At 36.9% G+C, this 23,424-nt stretch overlaps 3 protein-coding genes and 7 non-coding genes across 10 annotated transcripts; 6 read left to right on the forward strand and 4 right to left on the reverse strand.

The window, feature by feature from the left end:
• Positions 1-1,949: 1,949 nt before the first annotated feature.
• On the forward strand, positions 1,950-2,147 carry LOC113362274. Its single transcript, XR_003365668.1, has one exon. It is a non-coding gene; the product is annotated as a U2 spliceosomal RNA (small nuclear RNA).
• Positions 2,148-2,557: 410 nt separating this feature from the next.
• On the forward strand, positions 2,558-2,719 carry LOC113362552. The gene has a single exon (XR_003365797.1). It is a non-coding gene; the product is annotated as a U1 spliceosomal RNA (small nuclear RNA).
• Positions 2,720-3,456: 737 nt separating this feature from the next.
• LOC113362306 lies at positions 3,457-3,576 on the forward strand. Its single transcript, XR_003365683.1, has one exon. It is a non-coding gene; the product is annotated as a U5 spliceosomal RNA (small nuclear RNA).
• Positions 3,577-4,877: 1,301 nt separating this feature from the next.
• On the reverse strand, positions 4,878-5,987 carry LOC113359163 (aspartic proteinase CDR1-like). Its single transcript, XM_026602839.1, has one exon. The coding sequence runs from the start codon at positions 5,985-5,987 to the stop codon at positions 4,878-4,880; it is 1,110 nt and encodes a 369-aa protein (XP_026458624.1).
• A 3,510-nt stretch (positions 5,988-9,497) lies between these two features.
• On the forward strand, positions 9,498-9,695 carry LOC113362562. Its single transcript, XR_003365803.1, has one exon. It is a non-coding gene; the product is annotated as a U2 spliceosomal RNA (small nuclear RNA).
• A 423-nt stretch (positions 9,696-10,118) lies between these two features.
• On the forward strand, positions 10,119-10,280 carry LOC113362553. The gene has a single exon (XR_003365798.1). It is a non-coding gene; the product is annotated as a U1 spliceosomal RNA (small nuclear RNA).
• A 748-nt stretch (positions 10,281-11,028) lies between these two features.
• LOC113362304 lies at positions 11,029-11,148 on the forward strand. The gene has a single exon (XR_003365681.1). It is a non-coding gene; the product is annotated as a U5 spliceosomal RNA (small nuclear RNA).
• A 3,312-nt stretch (positions 11,149-14,460) lies between these two features.
• LOC113359164 (aspartic proteinase nepenthesin-2-like) lies at positions 14,461-15,791 on the reverse strand. Its single transcript, XM_026602840.1, has 3 exons — positions 15,569-15,791; positions 15,275-15,514; positions 14,461-15,029 (listed from the first exon to the last, which is right to left on the reverse strand). The coding sequence occupies exons 1-3, from the start codon at positions 15,789-15,791 to the stop codon at positions 14,461-14,463; spliced, it is 1,032 nt and encodes a 343-aa protein (XP_026458625.1).
• Positions 15,792-16,506: 715 nt separating this feature from the next.
• LOC113362491 lies at positions 16,507-16,616 on the reverse strand. Its single transcript, XR_003365745.1, has one exon. It is a non-coding gene; the product is annotated as a small nucleolar RNA Z279/snoR105/snoR108 (small nucleolar RNA).
• A 3,059-nt stretch (positions 16,617-19,675) lies between these two features.
• On the reverse strand, positions 19,676-20,718 carry LOC113359165 (F-box protein CPR1-like). The gene is made up of 2 exons (XM_026602842.1): positions 20,328-20,718; positions 19,676-20,280 (listed from the first exon to the last, which is right to left on the reverse strand). The coding sequence occupies exons 1-2, from the start codon at positions 20,716-20,718 to the stop codon at positions 19,676-19,678; spliced, it is 996 nt and encodes a 331-aa protein (XP_026458627.1).
• Positions 20,719-23,424: the final 2,706 nt, after the last annotated feature.

A 23,424-nucleotide genomic window follows, 5' to 3' on the forward strand; every position in this document is an offset into this window, starting at 1 on the left:
CCAGGAGTGAGGGATGAGAATAACCAACCAAGGAGGATCTTATCTTGTTTTTTCCAAGGAGCAAATTGTGGATTTATCAGCAAGAAAAGCCTAGGGGCAAGGTTTTTCACCGGTAACGTAACCATCTAGGTCGTAGCCTTGAAGATAAGGCAAAAATTGCGCACGCCATAATGAGTAGTTTCTGCTATCAAGTTTTATTGTAATGATGTGATGGGGTTTGATAATAAGGAAGATGAATCTAAGAACAAACTTGACTGGCAGTAGAAAATTCAGAAGAAGAAGAAGAGTCTTCTAAAGTAGAAGAAGTGGATCATCTTATTTACAAACGCAAGCCAACTTTGATGCTGACTAGGCTGGAGATATCTCTGACAAGTGGCATGGCAATATTTTTGGTACCAAACCTAATATCTTGGTGCTATTGGAGACAAAAGACTGTCTCCAGATCCAGCATTGAGGCTGATTTAGCTGATGCAACTTCCGAAATTATTTGCTCTGAACTTCATTTGAAACGCTCTAAACCTCCAGTATTGTGGTGTGATAACATGACTTAACATTTTTCACAACAGAATGAAAGCATATTTGAGATTGCTTTTTATTATGTCAGAGAATTAATTGCGGCCAAGGTTTTTTTCTTGTCTACCCGAGAACAGATTGCAGACATCCTTACAAAAGGTTTGTCTACTGTGAGATTCTATTTTCTCATATTCAAGCTCAGTATCTCTGCACCTGCATTAGACTCTGGTCTTAAAAGCGTGTGATTTGTGTGTGTTGTGCATGCTTAATGTATGAGTATGGTTACTGGCAATAGTGAGTCAATCTGTATGTCGGTCACCGGCTCAGGTGGTCAACATAATTCAAATGTTTATGTACTCTATATCTGTGTTATTCAGTCTTGTAGTGAAAAACTGAAAATCAATCAAATGAAATGAAATCGGAGAGAGTGTCCAACGACCTGATCTCTTTCAGCAAATAGTAATAGGGAACTAATGAGTTACTACTCTCCAATTACTTGGTCGGTTTATAAGTTTACAACACTAGTAGTTATTTTCTAATAAAAGCTTAACACATTTTAATGACAAACTTACAACAACGAAATAGCACAAGAAAATTCCTCGTGTGATCTGAAATACTCAAAAGATAAAATATAAAAGCACACACGACTTCAACCCCATGAGCATCACAACCATTACCAATCATTTGCAGAAGCAAAGAGTTCAATGATGGTGAAGCAAAATAGCGTGAAGGTATCCCCCATTTGTGCATAGTTGATTAAATGTTGGAAGTTTTCCGGTCCTTGGGCTGTTGTCGTTGCGGATAGTCTTTCCATGGTGTGGGTTTGCTGTATCCGGGAGTTCTGACTTCCATGTTGTGCACCTACAGTTTGGGTAATTATGTTTGGCACTGGATGTGGCGGCGGAGTTAAGGTTTTAGACTTTGCTGACTGTAAGAAATATTATTTGGTGGTGATACAAATACTTGTGGAATCAGATTGATATATATCTATGCTTCCTAGGTTTGGAGAGTTGACTTCCAGAAGCCGCGTGGTCTTTCTGTTATATCTGCAGTAGTCCTTCCTTCTTTTTATGAATTTGTGAATCGACATTCTCTTGCTGAATGCGAATCGGCGTCCTCTTGGTTATTTTCTACATGTGCGTTGCCAAATATAAATCTCAGTTGAACACGTACCTTTTGGGTTTCACTGTCATGTATTCGTCACAAAGAAGATTATGACTCGTAGTTATGAGGCTGTGAAAATTGAATTCATAGCCGTGGATTTGTAGTTCTCTATAATGGTGATTTTTTTTTGTTTCCATCGCTTAAAATCTCTGTCTGACTATCTTTGTGAATTCTAATGTTTAGTGTTTTAGCTTTTGCCCCACAACGATTAAGCTGTAACATATTGTGAATTCTGTGACCTATAAAAGTTGAATTGTGAAACTCGAAGAAGTATACCTTTCTCGGCCTTTTGGCTAAGATCAAGTGTAGTATCTGTTCTTATCAGTTTAATATCTGATATGTGAGCCATCGGCTCACACGATATTAAATTAATTTTTTTCATGGGGGAGTTCCCATCACAGCAGCTTGCTGCTGAGGTTCTCATGCGTCGCCTTTGCGTTGCACTACTGCAATGGCCTGGTGCACCCCCACCAAATCTAATTGTTAAGCATTTCAGATCTTGCGGTACTGCCTAGGCCTGCGTTGCTGCAGGGGTGTAATATGTGTTCTTATCCGTTCCATCTCCTTGTCAGCCAAAAGAGTAAGCAGGCCCTGAGACAAACTCCAGAGTGCAATAACGATGGATTATTGATGACTTGGAATATCATATTCACTTGATCAGATTTGTTTGAAGCACGCTCTATGGCCCCTATCGCGCTTTTAAGTTTCAAGGAATAGTGCTTTTGGGCACAATGATGGTAAGAAAATTGTAGGTTAACTTCTATCCGTGAAAACAAGGAATAGTGTAAATGAAAGGTAATAATAGAACCACATAGTTAGGTAGGAGAAAAGATTGAGAAAAACATCCCTATAAACCAAGCGTGAAATGCAACTGTAAATCATACTTACCTGGACGGGGTCTATGGTTGATCATGAAGGACCATGGCCTATGTTAGTGACTTCCATTGCACTTTGGAAGGGCGCTTGCCTAAGATCTCCCCATTGAGGGAGAGTCTACGTCATAATTTGTTCCTGAGGGGGAACGCGTCCGCGCGGCTCCTGCCAATTTCATAAGCCTAGATTTTCTCATTTGTGCAGCTAAAAAACTTTTCCATGTCCCTTATTCTTATTGTTTACAGCTACAGAAAATGAAGTCTGGTCAAATGAATATCCAGTTGAAATTCATCAGCTGCGGCCAAACCGAATTCTAAAGTAAGTCTTGTAATTTGCAAATCCAATAGCTAGTTAAATGTGATTCGAGCCTTGCACTTTGAAGAAACTTCAGCAGCACATTAGGGGTTGATCTGAGACTTGGAACAATGCATCTATATATATCCAGCCGAAGTACTTCATTGAGAAATCTGATCATCAAACTTTGTGCACATTCCTGCATTAAGTTGTTGGCAACGGTATATGGGGTTTAATTGCAGCTTTTCAATTAATTTCACTGATAATCTCCTTGTAAAATACTTAGAGGAGTCGATTATTTCTGCACTAGCTCTTTAAGATTTCAGTTATTCATTTTTGCATCTTAATCGAATTTTTGTCATGCTGCAGGAGTCGTAAGAAGAGAGAAAAAGTTGTTTAAAGAATGATGATACCATGCTAAGACCAAGTGTGTAGAAATGTTTGAGGGGATGGGATCTAGCTAGGGCTGCAACATAACTTGGACTGGTGGTGACTTTAAATCTCAAATGAGACTTGCAATGAAAAAGGTTAGTCCCACATACGTTACAAAGCATAACTATCCTTAAAATGATCTGTATATAACTAGTTCTTCACTCTTGCTAAAGAATCACGCAGCCGTGTGGTAAGCACAAAGCGAACTATTCTTTCGCCTTTTACTAAAGAATACCGTGTACTTGCCATATATAAGCGGCATACGCCTATTTTTGGAGGGTTTCTCTTTTCTAGAGGAACCCAACAATCTTTAAATCCAAATGTTTTTGTGTTTCATTTCAAACTTATTAGAGCTTCTTTCATTTTTAATCTTCTAGAAAGGAGGCAGTTGGGCAAACCCAAAATGCTCTGCCCTCCAAACCATTCTTGGATAAGTATATCCTAGACTTTATGTGGTTTATCCTTAGCCGATGAGGACTTGGATCGCATTATCCTTTTAGCAAGGGCAGCATCGTTTGGAATATCCCTTCAGGTGTTCCAAATCTTCTCATGCAGCAATGGTATTTACTTTATTTTGTGGTCCTCTGGCATCTACAGAAAGCTCGTTGCTAAGTATGAGCTTAAATAAACAAACAAATGTTACTTAGTTTCTATAATCCTATTGCCTCAGAATAGCTTGTGAGGCAATGCCCAAAAAAGAAAATAAAGTGTGACCTGAACCCATCCCTCAGAGGAGGGAGGGCAGCAACCATGGGCGCACGGCACCTCCGCAGCCAAACTACAGCTCCTGTACACCTGACTCAATGCTAGTTAGTCTGGTTTTGTGGTATATAAATCATAGGCTGACATGTAATTTATATGATGCGGGACTAAGGTTTTGCAAGCTATATAAAAACACACCAAATTGTTAAACCTTCCGTGTGTTTTAACTCTCTTCCCAGGCCGGGGATAAGTGAAACTTTGAAATCCTAACAACAATTCCGAAATTAGGAATGGGTTTCTAACTCAGATTTGAAACAAGGGAAATGTTTGAATGGAGAGGGGGATTTTGTTTCTGCATAACCTGTATTGTAGAAGACGGAACTGTATTGTTGATTGGAGAAGAGAAAGGAAAGAGATTGTAGTTACTTCTTCTTGCTTGCCTAGGGGACACTGATTGACAGGAATTACTTTTAAGGTCCTCTTATGTCGACTGATAAACCATTTAAAACTGTCTGATAGTTCTAAGAATCTTAAATTTTGAATAAATAAACAGATGTCTGTACAAGCAAATACGGCAGGTGGAAGCATTCAGCTTCATGGAAATCAACCTGGTGAGACAACTATATCTCTTATTTAGCTTGTCAGTCTTAGGATTTTATCATAACTAGGCTTCCAAAATAGTAGATGAATTTCACAATAACAAAATGGTTTTCTGAGGTAAAAAGAAAAAGAGACTGCCTGGTAAAATTATTCATTTTATCTAACAAACATTATATTTCTTTACATTAAAATGAATAATAATTTTATTAAATGGCATTGTCCCCCTTCACGAGCCTAATTTGCAATACTCATCAGCGAAAGAGAGGGACTGGTCCATAACATTATATAAAATGCATTTATTAACTTGTTGCAAAGCTCCTAGAAAAAAAAGGCCATGTATCCTCATCTTTTGGGAAAATGTCTAAACAAACAGTTTCAAAATCTAGTGTCACAAAACTTTCTTTATAATCCGAAATAACATAATCGGACTTCTCAAAATGAAGTGTTAACGAAGGAAAGTTAGCAGTATCAAATTTTCCTGGTAGACGGAAACAAACTTCATAACTCAATCGTTTTACAACATATTCAACTCCGAGCCCGTTAAAATGTGCCTTCACCAAATTTGCCACTTTATCAAAATGGCCTATATACATGATGGATATTGGAGTACCGGAATCTATGACACAACCGCCAGTTCCTTGGCTTTTAAGCTCGAAAGTACCTCTTGGAAATCTTATTCTCGTTTTACCTACCTGATATCTTCTAGATTTAAGTAATAGAGCGGCGTTGAAATAGCTCAGGCACAACAATGGGAGTTCTCTGTACTTTTGGCCTACTTGTCCAATTATCGCATCTGCACCAAATCTTAAATATGTATCTGATCCTTCGATTTTACTGTTAAACGCCTCTAAACAGTAGGAAAATTTGCCTTGTCCAGTAGCACCTAATTGGTTTATAAAAGACCATTGTCCTAATCCTAAACCAAGTATTCCTGCAATAATATCAGGTTTGCCGTATAGGTGATTATTACCCCAACTTCTTTCGAAATTCGGTTGGACAAGACCAAAACCCATGTGTAATTGGATACTTTCAAAGCCACCAGTATCGGAGCCTAGAATGAATAGTTCTTCAGCAATAACACCATTTGTAACTGATCCACCCCCATAGCTTGCTTCGTAAATGCACACACCATCTCCGGTGCACCTATCTCCGGTGCAAAGAGGGTGCGTATTACAATAAACAATACGAAATGTAGTTGACAATTTGGAAGGATAAAGTGGCATATCTTGTTTGAAAGTTTTATCGGAACCTTCACACTGAAGCCATGTCTGATAACTATTTGTATCAATCATTAAATAATAATTCATGAATGTTTTCTGTTTGCCAGGAAACGTACCTAAACCAACCGTTGCAACATAAAACGACCTTGCATCGTAAACTACGGGCAGACGTGCAACATCGGAATTCATAGAGTGTGTTGTATTGCTCTGGAGAAATATTTGCGACTCCATATAACGTGCTTTAGCTTTAGATTGTTCGACGAGTCTTTGGAGCCTGTCGTGTGGTGTTAGATGATCACCTTGATATAAAGGTGATTCTTTGGAGTCTATATGGATCATTTTGATACTAAACCCTTTCTTTGGATTCACCGCAATGACCGAGTTTAATATTAGTGAAACATGAGTAATTATTAGAAAAAAATGAAAAAAGTTCTCTCCATTTTTTAGATAAAACAGACTTTAATGGACAACTATGTGCACCTTCAGACTTCAATTTATAGTTGTTTACTGAGAAAATAAAAATCTTACTAAATTGTCTAGAAATTAAAGAAAATATTTTCTTATTAATGTCTCAAAGCTCATACACCTTTGGATATCGAGACTTAAATGAGTAAATATTTTGTGATTAGGAAACTTAAACTTAGCCTAATTAGAATTTGACTTTTGTTAACTTGTATACCCGTATACATGTTAAGGTTTAATAAAGAATTATTTTAGGGTATTGGAAATTATGTTTTTTTGTCATATTCTACTAGAAATTGGTTATTCTGGCACTAAAAACAACAAACCATGTTCCGAATGCAAAGAAATGTTGTTTTCATTGCAATAAAACAAACAAATCTTGTTTCCAATGCAAAGAATTTTTATTTTAATGAATCTTAGAATTTATATTTATTTATTTTTGTCTAGAGATTGAAGAAATTGTTTATTGAGAAAATAAAAATCTTATTGTTTTGTCTAGACATTAAAGAAAATATTTTGTTATTAATGTCTCAAGGCTCGGACACCTACAGAAGATCAATCAGATCACTGGACTTAAAGTTTAAAGACTTAAATGAGTAAATATTTTGTGATTAGGAAAATTAGAAACTTAGCCTAATTAGAATTTATAAAATATTATTATTTATCTATATTTAGACATCTGTGAAAAAACAGTGCATTCCAGCAACACTACAGATACTGCGGATCCTGTATGCTACCATACTTGGGTTGCATTCTTTGGTATATCAGTGAAGGCATTGCAACCTAGGGATTAGATACATATTTAAGGTTTGTGCATTCCTAATCAGGATCTTTATACTCTGAATGAAGATGTAGACGAGAAAGGTCATTGGTACAGTTCCGAGGCTGAAAACCAGATGGTGAGGATGATGGGCGAGATGAGTTATGTGAAGCAATATTAGCCACATGTTGAGAGTTTTAGATCTTTTGTTTGTTGCTCCAGACGTAGCTCAAAGGTAAGGAGGTAAGTAATAAAGTCTTCAGTTTTCATAGAATCCATGCATATTAGTGGTGACATAAGTAACCATGGAATCATAAGAAGTGTCTAATGCAGCAAGAAGACAATGACGAATTCACTATCGGTAACAATAGTATTTGCAGCAACAAGACTATTAACAATATCACAAGCACGATCTATATATGCTCGCATATAAGATGATGAGTATGAGCATCCGATTTCGAAGCAAACATAGATTCAAGAGAAGACCAAACTTCTTTAGAGGTAGTAAGACGATGAACTTGATGAAGAACACCAGGAGTGAGGGATGAGAATAACCAACCAAGGAGGATCTTATCTTGTTTTTTCCAAGGAGCAAATTGTGGATTTATCAGCAAGAAAAGCCTAGGGGCAAGGTTTTTCACCGGTAACGTAACCATCTAGGTCGTAGCCTTGAAGATAAGGCAAAAATTGCGCACGCCATAATGAGTAGTTTCTGCTATCAAGTTTTATTGTAATGATGTGATGGGGTTTGATAATAAGGAAGATGAATCTAAGAACAAACTTGACTGGCAGTAGAAAATTCAGAAGAAGAAGAGTCTTCTAAAGTAGAAGAAGTGGATCATCTTATTTACAAACGCAAGCCAACTTTGATGCTGACTAGGCTGGAGATATCTCTGACAAGTGGCATGGCAATATTTTTGGTACCAAACCTAATATCTTGGTGCTATTGGAGACAAAAGACTGTCTCCAGATCCAGCATTGAGGCTGATTTAGCTGATGCAACTTCCGAAATTATTTGCTCTGAACTTCATTTGAAACGCTCTAAACCTCCAGTATTGTGGTGTGATAACATGACTTAACATTTTTCACAACAGAATGAAAGCATATTTGAGATTGCTTTTTATTATGTCAGAGAATTAATTGCGGCCAAGGTTTTTTTCTTGTCTACCCGAGAACAGATTGCAGACATCCTTACAAAAGGTTTGTCTACTGTGAGATTCTATTTTCTCATATTCAAGCTCAGTATCTCTGCACCTGCATTAGACTCTGGTCTTAAAAGCGTGTGATTTGTGTGTGTTGTGCATGCTTAATGTATGAGTATGGTTACTGGCAATAGTGAGTCAATCTGTATGTCGGTCACCGGCTCAGGTGGTCAACATAATTCAAATGTTTATGTACTCTATATCTGTGTTATTCAGTCTTGTAGTGAAAAACTGAAAATCAATCAAATGAAATGAAATCGGAGAGAGTGTCCAACGACCTGATCTCTTTCAGCAAATAGTAATAGGGAACTAATGAGTTACTACTCTCCAATTACTTGGTCGGTTTATAAGTTTACAACACTAGTAGTTATTTTCTAATAAAAGCTTAACACATTTTAATGACAAACTTACAACAACGAAATAGCACAAGAAAATTCCTCGTGTGATCTGAAATACTCAAAAGATAAAATATAAAAGCACACACGACTTCAACCCCATGAGCATCACAACCATTACCAATCATTTGCAGAAGCAAAGAGTTCAATGATGGTGAAGCAAAATAGCGTGAAGGTATCCCCCATTTGTGCATAGTTGATTAAATGTTGGAAGTTTTCCGGTCCTTGGGCTGTTGTCGTTGCGGATAGTCTTTCCATGGTGTGGGTTTGCTGTATCCGGGAGTTCTGACTTCCATGTTGTGCACCTACAGTTTGGGTAATTATGTTTGGCACTGGATGTGGCGGCGGAGTTAAGGTTTTAGACTTTGCTGACTGTAAGAAATATTATTTGGTGGTGATACAAATACTTGTGGAATCAGATTGATATATATCTATGCTTCCTAGGTTTGGAGAGTTGACTTCCAGAAGCCGCGTGGTCTTTCTGTTATATCTGCAGTAGTCCTTCCTTCTTTTTATGAATTTGTGAATCGACATTCTCTTGCTGAATGCGAATCGGCGTCCTCTTGGTTATTTTCTACATGTGCGTTGCAAAATATAAATCTCAGTTGAACACGTACCTTTTGGGTTTCACTGTCATGTATTCGTCACAAAGAAGATTATGACTCGTAGTTATGAGGCTGTGAAAATTGAATTCATAGCCGTGGATTTGTAGTTCTCTATAATGGTGATTTTTTTTTGTTTCCATCGCTTAAAATCTCTGTCTGACTATCTTTGTGAATTCTAATGTTTAGTGTTTTAGCTTTTGCCCCACAACGATTAAGCTGTAACATATTGTGAATTCTGTGACCTATAAAAGTTGAATTGTGAAACTCGAAGAAGTATACCTTTCTCGGCCTTTTGGCTAAGATCAAGTGTAGTATCTGTTCTTATCAGTTTAATATCTGATATGTGAGCCATCGGCTCACACGATATTAAATTAATTTTTTTCATGGGGGAGTTCCCATCACAGCAGCTTGCTGCTGGGGTTCTCATGCGTCGCCTTTGCGTTGCACTACTGCAATGGCCTGGTGCACCCCCACCAAATCTAATTATTAAGCTTTTCAGATCTTGCGGTACTGCCTAGGCGTGCGTTGCTGCAGGGGTGTAATATGTGTTCCATCTCCTTGTAAGCCAAAAGAGTATGCAGGCCCTGAGACAAAACTCCAGAGTGCAATAACACCTAAGCTAAGAACATGTCTGATGGATTATTGATGACTTGGAATATCATATTCACTTGATCAGATTTGTTTGAAGCACGCTCTATGGCCCCTATCGCGCTTTTAAGTTTCAAGGAATAGTGCTTTTGGGCACAATGATGGTAAGAAAATTGTAGGTTAACTTCTATCCGTGAAAACAAGGAATAGTGTAAATGAAAGGTAATAATAGAACCACATAGGTTAGGTAGGAGAAAAGATTGAGAAAAACATCCCTATAAACCAAGCGTGAAATGCAACTGTAAATCATACTTCCCTGGACGGGGTCTATGGTTGATCATGAAGGATCATGGCCTATGTTAGTGACTTCCATTGCACTTTGGAAGGGCGCTTGCCTAAGATCTCCCCATTGAGGGAGAGTCTACGTCATAATTTGTTCCTGAGGGGGAACGCGTCCGTGCGGCCCCTGCCAATTTCATAAGCCTAGATTTTCTCATTTGTGCAGCTAAGAAACTTTTCCATGTCCCTTATTCTTATTGTTTACAGCTACAGAAAATGAAGTCTGGTTAAATGAATATCCAGTTGAAATTCATCAGCTGCGGCCAAACCGAATTCTAAAGTGAGTCTTGTAATTTGCAAATCCAATAGCTAGTTAAATATGATTCGAGCCTTGCATTTTGAAGAAACTTCAGCAGCACATTAGGGGTTGATCTGAGACTTGGAACAATGCATATATATATATCCAGCCGAAGTACTTCATTGAGAAATCTGATCATCAAACTTTGTGCACATTCCTGCATTAAGATTCCAATTGTTGTTGGCAACGGTATATGGGGTTTAATTGCATCTTTTCAATTAATTTCACTGATAATCTCCTTGTAAAATACTTAGAGGAGTCGATGATTTCTGCACTAGCTCTTTAAGATTTCAGTTATTCATTTTTGCATCTTAATCGAATTTTTGTCATGCTGCAGGAGTCGTAAGAAGAGAGAAAAAGTTGTTTAAAGAATGATGATACCATGCTAAGACCAAGTGTGTAAAAATGTTTGAGGGGATGGGATCTAGCTAGGGCTGCAAGATAACTTGGACCGGTGGTGACTTTAAATCTCAACTGAGACTTGCAATGAAAAAAGATTAGTCCCACATACGTTACAAAGCATAACTATCCTTAAAATGATCTGTATATAACTAGTTCTTCACTCTTGCTAAAGAATCACGCAGCCGTGTGGTAAGCACAAAGCGAACTATTCTTTCGCCTTTTACTAAAGAATACCGTGTGCTTGCCATATATAAGCGGCATACGCCTATTTTTGGAGGGTTTCTCTTTTCTAGAGGAGGAACCCAACAATCTTTAAATCCAAATGTTTTTGTGTTTCATTTCAAACTTATTAGAGCTTCTTTCATTTTTAATCTTCTAGAAAGGAGGCAGTTGGGCGACCCAAAATTGGAAATCTTCTTATGAAAATGTCTTTGCTCTGCCCTCCAAACCATTCTTGGATAAGTATATCCTAGACTTTATGCCCTTTATGTGGTTTATCCTTAGCCGATGAGGACTTGGATCGCATTATCCTTTTAGCAAGGGCAGCATCGTTTGGAATAAGGGTTCACAGGGACCGACGGACCGTCCCGGAACCGGTGGAACCGTAGCTGGTTTTGTACCGAACCGAGGAATGGGGTACAGGTACCGGTCTTAAAAATAGGAACCGAGGCTAGGGAGGTACAGGTACACGGCCCTGGCCTAATCCCGTACCGAACCGTACCGTCTGTACCGATTGGTTGTAGCCGTCAGATTTAGGGGATGATAGATCAATAATAACCGTTGGATTAAGTGGTGGTATATAAGCAAACATTATAGGCTAGGGTTTCTAATTTCTATTCTTTCCGTCTCTTGACTCTCTCCTCTGTCTCTGAGAAGGAGAATAACTGAATAAGTGAAGAACTCTGTTGGATTACTCCTCTGTCTCGTTGATTGATATGAGTTTATGTCTCAGTTCTTACTAAGAGGTAATCAGATGTTGCGGATTTTCATTTTCTGTGGTGATTTATTACGAAGTTAGGTTTGTAATTTTTTGTGGTGATTCATTACGAAGATCATGTTGTATGTGGTTTCTAATTGTTTTAGTTGACTCGCCAAATCATGTTTAGTTGTTATCAGAATTTTATGATTTTGGTTTTGATTGGTCTAGATCCAGTGAACTTTGAGGATTGATTAGGTTGTTCATGAATTATTTATTTTTGGGCATTTTTGATGAATCTGAGCATTGGTTTGTATTTTTATGTATTCATTTTGATTTGAGTTGTTGGTTTGTTTTAGTTTTGAATTTTAATTGGGGTTCAACTTTTTCTTTTCTTCCTAATCTGTTCAACAGGCAATAATTGAGCTTCATAATTTGAATGACAGCATTATCTGATCTTCAAGAAGGTAACATTACTTTTGTGAAGTTTTGAATCTTTTAATCTTGAAATCTATGTCTGATTATATTAGGGTTTCACTTTCACAGGGTAAGACAAAGGGAAAAGAAAGGAACTGAACTGGATTAAGTATCAATCAGATTATCTAAGGGAGTGGAGAAAGAGAAGGAAAAGGTTAGAGATTTGTTTTTGTTTTGGATTATGTTGTTCCTAATTCACTGTCTAGTGTCTAGTGCTAATTTTTGAATGGTAATGGTGCTGTTTTAGTAATTTGAGTACTTCTTTTTCTTTTTGTTAATGAAATTAGGGTGTTAGTAATTGTTCTGATTTCTGGTGTTGTCAAAGTGCATTTACTTGCAGTGATGCTCCAATTCTGTGGTTTTGTAACTTTTGTTTATAAAGTTAATATGGGTTAGGTGTTCCTACTAGTTATAATTAGCAATCTGGGATTACGATTTGGTTCATTATACTGCTGTTAGACTTGATCTTGTATCTGATTACATACCAGATGATGATGTTGAAGTTGAAGAAGGTAACATATTACATTATTACTTGTGTTTGGCAGTAATAGATATAGTCTAATAGTTACTAACTGCTATTATTATTTTTTTGCAGCGTTACTTGGTCCTATCAACAGTGATGACACCACAAGTGCTGCTGATATGGATTAGAAGATCAAGATTCAAGATTACAGAAGCACTGCTAGACTGCTAGTTGTTTTTTTTTTCCAGATTTTCTCATTTTCAAGACTTAGTGTGTGTCTATGACTACTGCTACTTCTTTTTTAAGATTTTCAAGACATTGTTTATTTGGTTTGCTATTAATATTGCTACTTATTAGTTGTTGCTTTGAGATATTGAAAAATAGGTAAAAAAACAGGTAAAAAAGTAAAAAACAGGGCAGTAGATTTCTGTTTTTTTTCCCCTGAAATGGAACCGGAACCGGTACCGGTCCATTTTTTTGGTACCGAAGGTTGTAAGGTACAGGTACTCGGTCTCGGCAAGAACCGAGCCGAACCGTACCGTGTGCACCCTTAGTTTGGAATATCCCTTCAGGTGTTCGAAATCTTCTCATGCAGCAATGGTATTTACTTTATTTTGTGGTCCTCTGGCATCTACAGAAAGCTCGTTGCTAAGTATGAGCTTAAATAAACAAACAAATGTTACTTAGTTTCTATAATCCTATATCCTCAGAATAGCTTGTGAGGCATGCCCAAAAAAGAAAATAAAGTGTGACCTCAACCCATCCCTCAGAGGAGGGAGAGCAGCAACCATGGGCGCACGGCACCTCCGCAGCCAAACTACAGCTCCTGTACACCTGACTCAATGCTAGTTAGTCTGGTTTCGTGGTATATAAATCATAGGCTGACATGTAATTTATATGATGCGGGACTAAGGTTTTGCAAGCTATATAAAACCTTCAGTGTGTTTTAACTCTCTTCCCAGGTCGGGAATAAGTGAAACTTTGAAATCCTAACAACAATTCCGAAATTAGGAATGGGTTTCTAACTCAGATTTGAAACAAGGGAAATGTTTGAATGGAGAGGGGGATTTTGTTTCTGCATAACCTGTATTGTAGAAGACGGAACTGTATTGTTGATTGGAGAAGAGAAAGGAAAGAGATTGTAGTTACTTCTTCTTGCTTGCCTAGGGGACACTGATTGACAGGAATTACTTTTAAGGTCCTCTTATGTCGACTGATAAACCATTTAAAACTGTCTGATAGTTCTAAGAATCTTAAATTTTGAATAAATAAACAGATGGCTGTACAAGCAAATACGGCAGGTGGAAGCATTCAGCTTCATGGAAATCAACCTGGTGAGACAACTATATCTCTTATTTAGATCGTCAGTTTTAGGATTTTACGATAACTAGGCTCCCAAAATAGTAGACTAACAAAATGGTTTTCTTCTCTCCACAAAACCAAGTTTTAACTTACAAAAATTTAAAAACGAAGTAATCCTGAAGCAATCAGGAAACTCTGTCAAAAAAATTGCTGGTTCATATGTACTTATCTCAAGTGGTCCTGAGCTTCCTTCTTTTGTGAAATTTATGTATCAGCGCTTATTTGCTGGCATCAGTGTTGCAAAAGGGATCACAATCCTATCTAACAACATAATTTTTCTTTACAGAGGGACTAGAAGAATAAAAAAAATGAATAATAATTTATTAAAGTCCATACAAAATTAATAGATTTATTCCTGGCTAATTTTTAAGCTAGATGGCATTGTCTCCCCCTTCAGGAACCTAATTCGCAATACTCGTCAGCGAAAGAGAGTGACTGATCTATAATATTATGCAAAATTCGTTTATTTACTTGTTGATAAGCTCCTAAAATAAAAGGCCCGGTATCGGTATCCTTAGGGAAAATGGCTAAACAAGCAGTTTCAAAATCTCGCATCACAAAATTTGCTCTATAATCTGAAATAACATAATCGGCCCTTTGAAAATGAAGTGTTATCCAAGGAAAGTTAGCAGTATCAAATTTTCCCGGTAGACGGAAACAAACTTCATAACTGTGTATTTTGCCAATATATTCAACTCCCAGTTCGTCAAAATGTGCCTTCACCAAATTTTCGACTTCATCAAAATGACCTCTGTACATCATGGATAGTGGAGTACCGGAATCTATGATACAACTGCCTGTTCCTCGGCTGGTAAGCTCGAAAGTACCTCTTGGAAATACTATTCTCGTCTTACCTATACTGATATCTTCCAGATTTAAGTAATAGAGCGAAGTCTTAAATAGCTTAGGCACAAGAAAGGGAGTTGTGCGTATTTCTTGGCCTCCGTGTCCAATTGTCCCATCTGCACCAAATCTTAAATATGTATCTGATCCTTAGATTTTCATGTTATACGCCTCTAAGCAGTAAGAAAATTTTCCTTGTCCAACAGGACCTAATTGGTTTATAAAAGACCATTGTCCTGATCCTAGACCGAGTATTCCTGAAATAAGATCAGGTTTGCTATATTGGCGATTTTTACCCTATCCCTTTCGAAATTCAGTTGGACAAGACCACAACCCATTTGCAATTGAAAACTTTCGAAGCCACCTGCATCGGAGCCTAGAGTGAATTTTTCTTCGGCAATAACACCATATGTAACTGATCCACCCCCATAGGCCAATTTGTAAGTGCAATCACCATCAAGAGCGCACCTATCTCCGGTGCAAAGAGGATGCGTTTTACAAGGAACAATACGAAATGTAGTTGACGATCTGGCAGGATAAAGTGGCATATCTTGTTTGAAAGTTTTAGAGGCACCTTCACACTGAAGCCATGTTTGATCACTACCTGTATCAATCATTAAATAATAATTCATGAACGTTTTTTGTTCACCAAACGTACCTAAACCAACCATTGCAACATAAAACGACCTTAAATCATAAACCACGGGAAAACGTACAACATCAGGATTCACGGAGCGTGTTGCATTGCTCTCGAGTAGTATTTGCGACTCCATGTAACGTGCTTTAGCTTTGGATTGTTCGAAGAGTCTTTGAAGCCTATCGTCTGGTGTTAGATGATCACCTTGATGTAACGGTGATTCTTTCGAGTCTATATGAATCATTTTGATACTAAACCCTTTCTTTGGATTGAGAGCGATGACCGAGTTTAATAGTGAAATATGAGTAATTGTTAGAAGAAAAATAAAAGAAGTTCTACAAAGAATTTTCAAAAATGGCCTGCCATGCAGCCAATGAAGGGAAACTTCACAGTCAAATTACAGATCCTGTACGTTCGGATCGATACTGGCTAGTCTGGAGTTGTGGTATATAAATCAAAGGCTAATATATAGTTTACCCGAATACGGGACAAAACTTTTGTAAGCTAAAATGGAAAGACACTTCCATTCGTCTGTTTTAACTCTACTCCTCCCGAGCAGGGGATAAATGAAACTTTGAAATCCTAATAACAATTCTGAGATTGATTCTCAGATTTGAAAGGAAGGAAATGTTTGAATGGAGAGGGGATTTTGTTTCTACATAACTTGATTGATATCAAGTTGTAGAAAAGAGTAATGCGAATTCAGAGTGATAGAAAAGAGAGCTTCTAATGGAATGTATCTACGGTGAGATTAAGTTAAAATTTCACTGATTTAGAATTATGGTTTCTTTCAATTTACATATTTGTATGTTTTATGTCTCTGAACAAACCTGCTAGTGATGTTAATCTTGGAACCCTAAACTTGGAATTTCAAAGAATACATTAACTTATCAAATCATCTCTTGTGTTTGTAAGGTTGAAATATTTTGATTTTAAGTTTTAAAGGGTTGGTAGTAGTAGGGATCAGATTGGAAAGAAATGGGAGTGCCCATATTGTCGTAACCAGGCTTAGGCTGGACACCCAATTCTCACATAGAATTAGGTGAGTTTTGACCACTCATCATATCCCATTATCTGCCTGAAGGATCATATTTTTCCAAGCCACTCCCGTCCTTTTTTATAACTCTCATTTTCACACTCAGTCCTTTGTACTCGCCAATGTGGGACTATTAACATTATCTCTGAAACCGAATCAAGATTTCCGCATAAGATGTTAATAAATCTGAAATATTTTTTTTTACAGCAGATGGATAGTAATAATTGTCCTAAGCTAGAGATGGCGCAGTCCCTGACTCCCTCACTTCAAGAACCTAATTGGCAATACTCAGTTGCAAATGAGAGTGATTGATCCATAATATTATACAAAATCTGCTTATTAGCTTGTTGCAGTGCTCCTAAAATAAAACCTGGTGTATACGCTATCTTGACGGAAAATGGCTAAACAAACAATTTCACCAAATGTCACAAAATTAGCTTTATAATCTTGAATAACATAATCGGGCCTGTCGAAAATGAAGAGTTATGGAAGGATAGTTATTTGCACCAAATCTTCCCCGGATACGGAAACAGACATCAAAATTGGAGTGTTCACCATATTCAATTCTGAGCTTGTTAAAATGTGCCTTCACCAAATCTGCAACTCTATCAAAATGACCTTTATACATCATGGACAGTGAATTACCCAGATGATTATTTATGACTCCCGGCAAAAGCAAGAAGCGTCACTTCCTAACACCACAGAACTCCCAGCTGCTTCGAACTCTTTACTACCTGCTCCTGCTGCACCTTTAGTTAGGGGGACTAGGACAACAAAATCACTTGATGAAATTCTGGAAGTGCTTCCTGCAGCTTTGGAAGCATTTGTTAGAAACTTGCTCTCTGTTGATGGGCCTGCGCCGGATGTGGACATAGTATTATCTACATTACTGCAGAGTAATGTTCCTTCGGTAGGGAAATTAGCCCCCGGACCTGTCATGAGTGATCCTTCTGGTGCAAACAAGTCGTGCCCCAACCCAGGTGGTGTGCCTGTCAACTTAACTAAACAAATCCATCCAGGGGTTAAGAGAAAAGACATGGACAGGCAACAAAATGATGAAACCCCGGCTCTAACCCAACCACTTCCAGTAGATCTTTTCAAGATTAGACAAATGAAGAAAGCTCAAGGAGTAACCAATTCACAAACTGGATCCAAATCTGGTAGTAGTGGAAGTTCGTTCTCAGGAGAGCTGTCAGGCAGTTTGGAATAATTGATGTAATTAAAATTTAACTATTTTGACATTTTTACTTAAAAGCTTTAGTGCAAGCCCACCAGAAATAAGTAAATTGGAATTACAGAACTGAGTTAGTAAATCTATATACACCGCAATGGTTACTGTCAGGTGCAACTTTTTCTACAGTCAGCTGTAACTATTTCTATGTCTAAATGAACGAAAATGCTACCAGTTCGGTCTGCCAGATGCCAATGTAATGATATGCACAGCCATCAGATACACATACTCTGGACATTTAAAGACCCACGTATTGATACTCATGTAGAGAGTCCATTGTTTGATCACTTATGCCAAAGCTAACATAATGACCAACATGCTGAAAATATTGTAACTCCGGCAATTTCACATCAGAAACAAAAGTATCGTTCTGTTTTCAGCTAACTAAGTTGTGCAAACCCAACTCATGTGTGCAACTGCAACTAGCAATTCTCGACCAATGAGGATACAAAAATATCATATCACATTCAAGTGTCTACTAAGAAGCTAGAATCAAATCAACTGAATTCATCTTGAGATATATCTACCGGTTCTTGTAAAGAGTAAAATATAACACTGCATAAGATTTAGGTTCCTCCAGATTCAGCAAAAATTTAACAAGATCAATTTAAACTCAAAAATCTTTTCATAAGATAAATAAAACACCAGACGGTTTCACAATGGAATAGATCTTTTAGCTCTGATCCAAAAACAGATGCTGCCCAAAAGGACGGCATAGTAAGGAACAATATCCCACATAGCAACTTAAGGAAGACCTGAACTTGCTGGGCCACCAATGTTCAACTGATTTTGTGTTATTTTTCATTAGTTCCATGAAAGTACTGGTGGTGAAGTAAAACGAAGGACTCATAATTCTCTGTTCAAGTAATGCTAATGCCAAATTGCCAAGTAACCACACTATTATGAATGTGAACCATTAAGGATGAGAAGAAAGAATGAAGAATCGATTTCACAACTACTCAGTCTATAAAGCATTCTGTATTGGAAAGTTTAATTGTGGATATATAAACATCGATAAACAAATATCAATCTAGACAATACCAAATCTCATCCTAAACCATACATCTAAGAATTCGAGTTTTATGTGAATCATACCGCTTAGTACAAAGAATCCAACATCAGAATTGTTTACTTCAGACCTTGGATAGTTTGAAATCCCAATTTACTAATAGATATGTCATAAGAAGGATACATGTTCAAAAACTTAATAGACAGAGAAGAAGAGAGAAAGATGAGTTACCTTTCCAGTTTCCAGAGCCCCTGCTGAGCACAAACCAATAATAGTAAGGTTACAGAGGAAGCAAGTACATATTTCTCATAAAATTGTGGATTCTCCTTGCAGCTTAGTAAAACTACTATAAGATGATATAAAATGACGAGGGAAATGAAGAAAAGAAACACGAGTCTAAGTTTCAACACTTAAAAAGATATTTAAACGATTAACTGCTTTAAAAATCAACTAGAACTTAAATTGCAAAACAGTCTATACAGGAAGAAATATTGCTCTAGATTGGATGCAACACGTAAATTTCATTCCAGTAACATGGTATATATTAAAATGCAGCATCGTAACTTTATAGTCTCAAACTTTAATACCCTTTCATAATTCAGTTTAAAAAAAGTACATAGATATGTGCCAGTAAAAATACCAATACCACGAAGTAAAAAACATAATCACTTAATTTTTGCCAATCTATAGATTCTTCATCTGTCGTCTCAAGTTCTCCCCCAACATAAGTACCAGAATTTAGAGAAACTAAGCTTTCAAAATAAGTCTCGGCGTTCATGAATGGAACATTGTTGATTTTTAGTTCTCTAGCCTTTCCATGCTTTGGTTCATACAAAACTAGAATACTGCCAGTCAAGAGTAGAATCTCGTGTTCTTCAAAGACCGCACGAGCCTGAAATATTTTCGCTCGTTGATAATACTTTCATGGGCCATGACATAACGCTTAGTCCAAGATTCCTGAACCCCATAATCAAGCATCTCCCATACTTCAGAATCCTTAACACCATTAACATATGAGCTAACAAGTAAGCAAAGGCACCCTTGCAACACACCTATACATATATCCTTATTCATCTCCATCTCCAGGAGATGTCTTGGTAGTTGCATTTCTTTGAAACTCCCATCAGCAATATCCAAAGAGAGTAATAGACAGTTGTTTTGACCTAGCGCTAACCAATGAAGGTTTCCATTAACGAGCACTCCAGATGTTTGAAAATGAATAAAACGATAAGATAAGGTTTGACCGATTTTCCATGAGTTTGATGCTAAAGTATAGACTTGGATTAGAATACTATCCTTGCTTCCATTAGCTTCTATACCTACTGCCAACTTGTAATTATCAGTCTTGTGATCATAACCAAAACCATGTACGCAAATATTGTCTATACTAATTTCAATTGGTGATTTGGGCAATTCTTTATATTCTCTTGTGGCGGGGTCCAAAGACAAAATAAATCCTTATCAATATCATCACTTAAATCAATCAACCATATGCAAATTATACCATTACATGAACCCGAAAATCCAACAGAATAATATGACTTGAATGGGTGATCCATTTCAATAGCATAATCTTTAATTTCACACACTGATGATGATGGTAATGAATCATAACTTATGGAGTAAAACTGAGTAATTCCATTAACTTTAAGCATGAGCATAGGGTTATTTTTCTCGATAGTAAGTTCATGGTGCAATTTAACAAAATCAGAAGCTGAGATTAGGGCATACCAATTCCTGCAAACACACTTACAAGCTAATAGTGATTTCACTGGTAATCTTAAGAGAATTTCATAGTATATCTCTTCTGGAATGGTTGATATTACTGTTGTTGTTGTTGCTCTTTCACCGACACATTTCTTCCATAGAAAACCACTTTTACGTCTATAAGCCATTTGTGTTTTCGATTTCCCCCTGATTAAGCTGATCTTCACCTTGTTTTTCAGGAAATCTGGAGAGCTCAATACATAAAATGTTGTAATACAGAGAAGAAAGAAACCTACGGTTTTGAAGGAACACTGATTTCTGGAGTAGAGAAGCCAATGAGTGAAAGTGTGGGGAAGACTGAAATTCTGAGCTGATTCCTCTTTTAATTCCAATCTCATTTGGAACTTTTACTTACACCTCGCTTACATCAGATTTTGGACAAAGAAATGTTGGGCAATCCTGATCGTCGGATTGCTCAAATGGTATCCCCGCCTAATCTGGTATCATTTTTTTTTTATTGATAAAGCAAGAATTTTATTGAAGTTATGATGAAGTAAAGTTTGTGTCTTTTGCTAGAAGACTACAAATATCAGCAGAAAAATTATTGTCAAACTCAAAAGCATTGGTGGCAGACTCTCTAACTCTGTTAGATATGCAATCTGCTACCTGATAATCAACTCTATTGATGAAAGAAAAACAACAATGTCTAAAACTTAAAGCTAAATGTTTTATTTCCTTGATGATATTCCTATTCTCTCACTGGATAAGAAGAGTGTCTTCAGTTATAGACTGAATAACGTTTTTAGCATCCACTTCCACTTGCATATTGGCAAGTTGTTTGATTCTTGCCCACCTCAGAGTTTCACGCACAGCTAAACATTCCCCTTCTTCTACACTCAAAACTCCATCTGTGTACGTTCCTCTGATTTCTTGAAACCACCTGTATGGTCACGTAAAACAATACCAGTACCCAATTAGTTATTATCATGATCAAAGATGCATATATGTTAAGTTTAAGAGTACCATCTAATGGTGGTATCCATCTAGAGATTGTGTTCACACTCATGCATAAGGTAGAACTAGGTGTTTCATGCAGATGGGATGCTAAAAAGTATTGTATTTTATGCACAATAGTAGTAAGGTTTAGAGATACTCCGTGAAAAGCAGCATCACATCTATCTTTCCAGGGAACCCATGAACCTATCATTACAGTGTAAAGTCATCACTCATCAGTATTGTTGTTGGAATTGCTGAACCAGCTAAGAACCCAATCAGAAACACTGCTGCAATTAGCCTTAACTGCATCAACATTAATGTTGACACCCCTCCAAACTGCTCTGGCATGCCTACAATAAAATAGGAGATATTCAATGGTTTCTTCTTGTTGCTCACATATGCTGCACCAACTATCCTGATCATTATTGTAAGTAGTCAACTTGATCTTAGTAGTGTTTAACTCTCTAATGCATTTTCATGCAAAGAGTTTGATCATGTGTGCTACATTGCAACTCCAAAGCCTTTTCCAAACTGCTGGATTTATGTTGACACCATTAATGTGAACAACCCTGCTGCATTTGGTGAGAATATTGTATGTGCTTTTGACTGGAAAATTTTCATCTTTTGCAGGCATCCAGAGCACCACATCTTCTTTTGATGAGTCAATAAGCAAATTTTGGATTCTCCTGGCAGTGTTGACATCAAAGAGTTGGTTTAGGAGATCAACATTCCATGTATTAGAACCAAGGATGAGCAATTCAGAAACAACTTCATAGAATATGTAGAGGTCATTAATTGGTGTAGGTGGTTCTGGAAAGCCTGGATTAATCCATATGTCCTTCCAAATTTTGGTGTCATCGTATGTAAATCATGTTAAAGATAGACTAATCAAGGTGCGAGAATAATCTTTTATCTATATGTACTAGTAAGAACACATGTTTGAATTTTACTCATCCAACGATACTAATTTGAAAGCATGAAATTTTTTGCGTAAAAAGAATATAATATTCTTATTTGTACTCGTTACGTAGATAATTAAAAGAGCTTTTTAAATATATAAATTTTATAAATGGTGTATATTCTGAAAGATATTAAGTTCTTACGACTTTTGATATATTTTAAAAAAAATAACATTTCTGTAAATATATAAAAAAAAAAAAGAGGACAACTAAGTAATTTAGGACGTCTCCTACCAAATAGAGTTGTTTTTTTTATATTAGTATTAGTAAGATGCTTGCCTAGTTATTTATTTGTGCACATAGCCTAGGGGTGCAGGGACAGAGCCAGAGCTGATATGCTCTGGGATCGGATAAATTTTGTTCTGATATTCATAACAAAAATCTTTTGATAAATATGACAGTTCACATGTTATATAAGCTTGTCACTTGTGATAGCATCATAAACCCCGTCCCGTATACATCAATATTAGAGAAGGAATTGTGCACATTAATGCCAAGAGTCGATAACAACAGTATGGCATGTCAGAATAACTTGAGGATTTCGTGTTTCATCCCTAACGACAATTGTTGCAGCTGACTACCTTCTAGTCCGTTTTCATTTGTTTCCTTTAAGAAAATTTAGAGATAGTTTGTTGCATAGAGTAAAAAACAATAATTAAGTAATCAATTTGCATTTGAACCACTAATGATACAAATATCACTTTTACCATTATCATGTGCAATTTTGCATCCACAAGAAATTTAAAGTACATAAAAAAACAAACTAATTCATATTGCAATTCAAAATTTAGTGGGTGCAAATAATCTCACGCACAAACTCTCTACATCTTTATAGTTTGGCGTTTTTAGGGGCCACTCGAAAGGATTTAGGGGCCAACAATAAAACAAAAAAGGTCACCCAAAGGAAAAATGTAGCCAGTCCTTATCTCGCATAATTTG

Source organism: Papaver somniferum, chromosome 3 (assembly GCF_003573695.1).
Source record: "Papaver somniferum cultivar HN1 chromosome 3, ASM357369v1, whole genome shotgun sequence".
NCBI classification, from domain to species: Eukaryota; Viridiplantae; Streptophyta; class Magnoliopsida; order Ranunculales; family Papaveraceae; genus Papaver; species Papaver somniferum.